General features: G+C 38.0%; 1 protein-coding gene across 1 annotated transcript; it reads right to left on the bottom strand.

Moving 5' to 3' along the window:
* Positions 1 to 1,922: 1,922 nt before the first annotated feature.
* Positions 1,923 to 5,479, bottom strand: LOC141596448 (F-box/FBD/LRR-repeat protein At5g56420-like). Its single transcript, XM_074416619.1, has 4 exons — positions 5,312 to 5,479; positions 3,803 to 4,782; positions 2,549 to 2,710; positions 1,923 to 2,466 (listed from the first exon to the last, which is right to left on the bottom strand). Exons 2-4 carry the CDS (start codon positions 4,745 to 4,747, stop codon positions 2,194 to 2,196), a joined length of 1,380 nt encoding a protein of 459 aa, XP_074272720.1. The 5' UTR covers positions 4,748 to 4,782; positions 5,312 to 5,479; the 3' UTR covers positions 1,923 to 2,193.
* Positions 5,480 to 7,325: the final 1,846 nt, after the last annotated feature.

The raw sequence follows: 7,325 nt of genomic DNA, 5'->3' as shown, positions 1-7,325 counted from the left end.
TCATCATGACGTTCAATGATACGAAAATTTGCTCAAATTGTTGGGGTTTCCACCGTTCCACGGACATATAGACATGGACAATAATGCGGGTTGGCACAGCCCGGCACACTGGGCCTCCCCTTCCCATAACCCAGTTTTCTAGCCCACCTAACCCGCTCTCCATCCCGGTCCCGGGCTACTCCTCCCCTGCCCACACTACGCAGCCCACTTCCCTTTTGCCCTACCGGGCCGTTTCGGGACCACCAATCCCTAGCCAGGCCCTCACCCAGCCCGCCGTGTGGGCTCAGACTCATTCCCCACCAACCTGGCCCATACAGGCCCGGCCCAGTGAGAGTTACCAATATGAAACATGTTAGTGAGTTAAATGCGATAATTGAGTTTAACTGGTTAATTGAATCGGTGAGATTAACTTTTTATATGGGCTCGGTGATTGAAATTAAACTTCTTACAATAAACGGGTTGCAGAACTTGACTTGACTTATAGAAAAACTGAGATGAGTTAAGTTTCGATCCGTGACTTATTCAAGTAATTGGATCGGGTAAAGAATTAAAAGTATAATAATAACCCATTTTTCGGTAACATGAACATGACAAAATCTGATCTATATAAAATGTCTAAATTTAAGATGATGAAAATGTAACAAATACAAATAAAAATTAAAAGCACATATGCCCATAAATAACCAAACAAAGAACAGTGTTTGTGACGGAATAGTACCCGTCACAAGGGAGAATTTGCGAACAAAGAAAGACCGAAAGAGATTGTCAAATTCTGTTAGATTTATCATTTAGTTTAATCATAATCATTCAACACGATCACATTACAATGATTGGTTTTCTATGCTAAAATGAATTATTGCAAATGATAAAATGAGACTAACGTGGATAACAGCTAGTCTTTTTTGATGACGTAATCCCGTCATTGAGCCATATTTTCTCACAAAAGGGAGAGAGAAGTGGGACTTACGTGTCTTCCCACTCACCTCTCATGGGTCATTTGTGAGAGGAAACGGTATCCGTCACAAGTTTGTGACGGATATCACCGTCACAAATGAGAATTTGTGCGTGGATAAATGTTTAAATTGATACAAACACGAATTTAAATCTGATTGGATATACAAATTTTCACTGTTGATATGATAGACACGTTCAGAAATACTTCATTCATCTCAATTATTCGTTTAATTAATGTCCTATTTTTTGTTGACTAATGATTTAATTTAGGGCCCAATAGGCGCACGAGAGCACAAATTGTGCCCTGTTTTCTAATCCTTACTGTATAATGTATATGAATAAGTAATAAGTCGACCGTCATGAACTATTTTGGAGTCCATTTTTGAAATAATGGTCAAAAATAAAATATTTGTCGTTTTGGGTCGGTTTTGAAAATATTTGTCAAAATGGTGTCCACGTAGGCTCGGGATTTCTAGACCTGAAACACGCCACTACTAATGGCGTGTTTTGTGAAGGAAACACGCCATTAGTAGTGGCGTGTCTTTACAACAATTTTTTTCCTCAACTGACTGAACTTAAAAAAAAAAAAAAAAAAAAAAAAAAATTTACAAAAGACACGCCATTAGGGGTGGCGTGTTTCCCCTCCGAAACCCGCCATTCCCAATGGCGTGTTTGTTTTAGTCCATTTTTTAATGAAGTTTCTTTCCATACTCATTATAAACACGCCATTGGTAGTGGCGTGTTTTAGGTCCAGAAATCCCGAGCCTACGTGGACACCATTTTGACAAATATTTTCAAAACCGACCCAAAACGACAAATATTTTATTTTTGACCATTATTTCAAAAATGGATTCACTATTTTGAGCTAAAAAATATCAATAGTGCATTAACCGTACCGGCGACCCTATTTTCAAAGCGACGTAGATTTTAGAACCGAAAATAATGCCCAAAATATGATTCTGAAATAGTTGAAGCCGAAATGAGTCGATGAATTTAAATTCCCCCCAATGTGTAAAACACACTAGAAAAAACGCCGAGACCTGAGTCAAAAGGGCCATTTTCTACGTCTAGTTAAAAATACTTTTGACTAAGGAAGTACCTTCAAGTAGTAGTAGAATTTCAGCAAAAATAGAGGGCAACACTTCCATAACGTTGATCGGCAAATTCATATACCCTTGAGAGTTCACTTTTTCATCGACACCCTGCTTTCCTAATTCATATGTAGCCATTCCATGTTCGTCAAGCAAAGATTATAGTTGCATATGCGGAGGCTCTTTTGAATGTTGATACTTGCTTAACCAAATCGAGCTCCTCGATGGTTGTTAGCTTACTCTTCCCAAGAGTAATTACCAATTTATCCAATACAACTGCATTTGCCAGCAAAAATTTTATTACTTGGAGCTGACCTTTGCACCATTTTTGATAGCCATGATTCCCATAGATAGTGACCGTCTTAAGTAGTGGCAGCACACAAGTATAGAACTTTGGGCAAACTAACTCACATTTAGTACCCTGCCATACATTTGATAACAAGGCTCAATGTTACAAGTCTATAAATTGGAGTACGAGAACCAATTATAAGAAATTTACTTACCGGTGATTCTCCTGCGCATATTATGAGCTCTTCCAAGTTGATCGAACTTTTGATCAGCATACAGATAACTTCGTGGCATCTTTCACAATTCCACAGCGGGTGTAAAACTATACGCTTCCATCTATTTTGTGGGAATTCCATTTTCTTTATGGAAGATATTTCCTGAATAAGAAAAAAACAAATACTCATGGTGTTACTTCATTTCCCGCAATTCGTACATAAAATTTTGCAATAAATTAACAACGCAACAAAGAGCAGATATGGCGGAATTGCGGAAACACAAAATTCATCATTGACCATAGGAGTCGGTCACCTAATTAACTTTCTAAGCACCTAGTCTGAATAGAGTGACTTCGAATTGCAGTTGAAAAAACCAAGCATTGTACACAACTTGATCACATTCTGCATAACATTCGAGGAGTCTACCATCTACATGTATGAAAAAAATAATGCAGCAGCAGAATCAACAACAACAACAACATTACCCCAGTGCCTCAATGGCTCCCGCAAATTGCGGGGTACGGGGGGGGGGGGGGGGTCGGATGTACGCAGCCTTACCCTTGTGTTAGAAACACAAAGAGGCTGTTTCCGAATGACCCAAGATGAAAATTGCGTCGAGAACTGCATTGAAGGACCGCTACTTCACAAAAGAAAGAAGCGCAACCACTTTAGTGAGCCATTTTGATTTATTCCATTATAATCCATAACCAAAGAGTAATGAGTCTTTGGCTCCATTGGAAATATGGAAAGCAGCAGAATCAACAACAGCAGCAACAATAGCAATACACGGAGCCTCAAGGGCCCCTGCAAATAATGGAATAGGGAGGGTTTCAGACTTTCAGCTAGAAGCAATATTGCCACTGTGTTTTCCAGTAGCCTTTAGATTGGAATAGACACGTAGTTCAAATTACAGTAGCTTTAAGGGTTAGCATTGACAAATTGACAAATGAATGTGTTCTATAATTACTTTGGATTACATGGAAACAAGCTGGTAATGGAAGAGGGTTACTGTGTTTTTCAGATTCGGCCACTGTTTTGTTCGAGTCAACTATGCAAATAGATGATCCACAAACGAACCCCTTTCCTTGGCAAACCAGACCAGCCCAAATCGAGGTTGTCTAGCATGACTTCATGAAGGTTAAAAACATCAAATCTATATAATGAAGGATGCTTTTCAATTGAGCATTTTTTTACTATCTATGTGGTAAACCGTATAAAACCACAACATATTTCGAAAAAGCGAGCAAGTCGTACCTCAAACGCATCAGATGACAACATAAAAATCTTAGCATTTTGAATGAGTTGAAAGAATGACTTAACGAGACCAGAAGAGCATCTCCGTGGCAAACTCTTAACATTCACTTCTTGAAGAGATATAGAACCAATCACGCCCAGCAGAAAAGGTGGTGTTGCTCCATATACACCGATATCCAGTATTTTCAGGCTGGGACAATTAAGGGTACAATAGCAGTGGAACAGGTGAAGGTACAACTTACTAACACTTGGAGCATTGATATTCAAACTCAATAACCCTGGAGCGCCATCCATATCTATATACAGTTCTTGTAGAGAAGGGCACCCACGAAATAATTTATCGTAAGCATTAGTAGTTCCAGTAACCTGTATAAGTGATAATTTTCTTAACGTTCCCAAATGGGGTTGAGATTCGTGCTCCAAAAGATTCAGCGTACAGTGAGAGAGTGTAAGCACAGCAAGAGATTGACTTGTAAAAAGATGAGGTGGGCATGGACCATTGCGATAATTAGCACAATCGAAATAGAGATCTTTGACTTGTTTATCAATAGCAAATCTAAGCCATAGGTGAACATCACCAATCACATCTTTTAGCTCTTCTTGATTATCATCGATAGAAAGATAAAAGCTGTCAATGACGGACCTTCTATAAAGCCTCTGCACATTTCGGACAAGGCGGCCAAAGCTTGAAAACATCTTATGACTGCTTGGTGGTTTATGTTTAGTCCTAATCATTTCATAAGAGTATTCATAAAAATCAAATCTCAGAGTAGGAACCAGAGTCCAGAGGTCTCCGAATCGCCGAAGTAACATTGTTTTAACAGCATCTAGGGTTGGCATTAATGAAAGAATATGCACAATCACTTCATCAGGCAAACCACTCAACCGATCTTCAATACCATCATTACTTTCACAACTTCCGCTCTTATTTGACATTGATTTCATGGTTCTCAAACTCTAAACTTTTATCCCAACAATAACTGTAAAACAAAAAATTCAACTCAAATTTCAGAGATAAACCCAAATCAAACTGATAAACCAACATTAAACATTACCCCAATGCCTTAATGGCTCTTGCAAATTGCGGGGTAAGGGAGGGGTAAGGGAGTCGGATGTATACAGCCTTACCCTTGTGTTAGCAACACAAAGAGGCCGTTTCCGGATGACCCAAAATGAAATTGTGCCAAGAACTGCATCAAAAGATCGATAATAACAAGAGAAAGAAAAGCGGCCACTTAACTGAGTTATTTTAATTTATTTCATCATAATCCAGACAAATCAAACTGATAAAGGGATTTAAATCATGAATATCAAATACAGTTATTGATTAAGAAAACCCAAATCAAATTGTTCAGGTGTGAACTAAAATACTTGATTAAGAACAAAATTAGACAACAGAATCATGAATATCAAATCAAATACAGTTATTAAGCATGCATCAGTTAGAGTGAAAAAGTTGAAGAATTTGCTGACATGAATAAAGAGAAAACCAAGTTATGCAACAAATACCTGATTAAGAAGAGGAATTGTTTTAATGGGAGAGATTATGATGAACAAATTTGCTAAATTTTTGAATTTTGATACCCTGAAAGCAGACCAGGGTTTCACCTTGGCACTAGAACAACGGTGGGAGAAATTGTAAAAAGCATTGAAAAACGTTATCTTAGTAGGGTTTTTCTACTCTGTACCCCGTATATTTCTAGATTTTAGAATATGTACTCGATTTTTTAAAATTATGCAAAATATTTCTGAATTTGACAAATTGTTCTAAAGATATCCTAAATGCTAGAATTTTATAATTTTTAATATTGTATTTGGACGATTTTGGTTGATTACTCATCTAAAATATGTAAAGTCGTCAATAAAATCTTTATTTTCTCATTAATGTTCAATTTTTTGTGACAATATGTACCCGTTATAAAACTCCAATTTGGATACTTGGGGTGTTTTAGGCGCGGTATATCAAATAGGGGCCAACGTATATGTTAGGTTGCACGGACACTCCTCATAATTGGTGTTCCCGTGTCGGACACCCGTGTCGGACACACGTCAAAACGTGTCGGACACCTGTAAAGCCGTGTCTAACTATCATCTTTTATTTGGGCACGTGTCCGACGCGTGTCCATGGTATTTTGAGCCGTGTCCATGGTATTTGGACACACCTTCAAACGGAAAGTTGAATTTAGGGTAAATGGCGTGAATTGTTACAAGGTTGAATTTGGTGGGCAAATGATGTTCTTTAGACAAGTAATGAGATGTCGAAATAGATTGATTATAAGTTGGTTGTTGGTTTTAGAAATGAGAATAAGTTATATTTAACGTCAAATTTTACCTTCATTTATTTAAATTTAATATCAAATACTTTTTCAAAAATAAAATCACACATATATAACTACAAAATATATATTTTATTAAATTTAAATAACGTGTCCCGTATCCTAAATTTCATGGGATTAAGCCTAGGAAGGCCGAATAAAACGACCTAAGAAGGCCGAGTAATGAAAACCGACAACTGTCTCGTATAAACTATTCCCTAACCTCGTTCAAGTTTTACCCTGGGTAACACGTAAGTGTACCATCCCCAGCGGAGTCGCCAAACTGTGGACATGGGCCACCCGCGCGTTAGTCTCGAGGTGGCGGCACCTCTCCCACGGAACCTTGGTTTTGCCAAAGAACGTCATGGGCCGTTACCGATTTGTGAGGCATTGAAACCGGTAAAAGGTTGAATAAGCCTGCATTTGTGGAGTCGCCACCAATTTATTGTGGAAAAATTGGAAACCGTTCGAATACTCGTGCCATGTCAAGACACAAAGTAGTAACATGAACACTAAGAACTCGTTACCCTTAGCATTCTATGTCTAGAATGACTCTCGAAGATGCCAATGGATACGGATGTCCAAAGATAACTGAAGTAAGGGGTGAGGGTACGTATTAGGAAGCTCTTTAATCAAACACCTAATCCCGCCCGCCTCGATAGCGGCCTCTACTAATGATTAGGGAAACCGTTCATATTTGATACATCGTCGATGCAATGCATGAAATGCAACAAACACAGATTAAACCTAGCATGTGAGATTAGACTATGTCGGTTAACACGTAATTTAGCAAACAATTTGGGTCAAAATTGGAAGTTAGATTAATTTACATGTGAAGGCCAAGCAAATAAATCATACATAATAAAATAATAAAATTAATCGCAATAACTAAAATTACAACGATTAGAAAGATTATTTGATCTACGTCAGAAGCACGCTCAAAACGGGATTTTGAAGAAGAAAATAAAAGAAAATTAAAATTGAAAATACGGTAGATTTAGTAGTAATAATACGATTAATAGTTGATTAAATACGTAATTAGAAGCTACGTCAAAGCGAGAAAGAATTCAAGGACAGAAGCCAACCCAGAACAGGCGCAATATCTATTGCGTCTTCTGGAAGAGGCGCAGCACTTCCTGCGTCTGTTCTCCAGTTGGGTTCTGGCTATGAAGTCAGAATCGCGGATGGTTATCGTTCATTGGTAATTT

The sequence above is a fragment of the Silene latifolia genome, chromosome 8 (assembly GCF_048544455.1).
Source record: "Silene latifolia isolate original U9 population chromosome 8, ASM4854445v1, whole genome shotgun sequence".
Lineage (NCBI taxonomy): Eukaryota > Viridiplantae > Streptophyta > Magnoliopsida > Caryophyllales > Caryophyllaceae > Silene > Silene latifolia.
This window is presented reverse-complemented; position numbering and strand designations above follow the sequence as displayed.

Coding starts and splice junctions, on each gene's coding strand:
- LOC141596448 (XM_074416619.1), bottom strand. CDS start 4,747: ATGAAATCAATGTCAAATAAGAGCGGAAGTTGTGAAAGTAATGATGGT. Junction 2,711..3,802: donor TGTCATCTGATGCGTTTGAG/GTACGACTTGCT, acceptor TTTCTTATTCAG/GAAATATCTTCCATAAAGAA. Junction 2,467..2,548: donor TATGCGCAGGAGAATCACCG/GTAAGTAAATTT, acceptor AATGTATGGCAG/GGTACTAAATGTGAGTTAGT.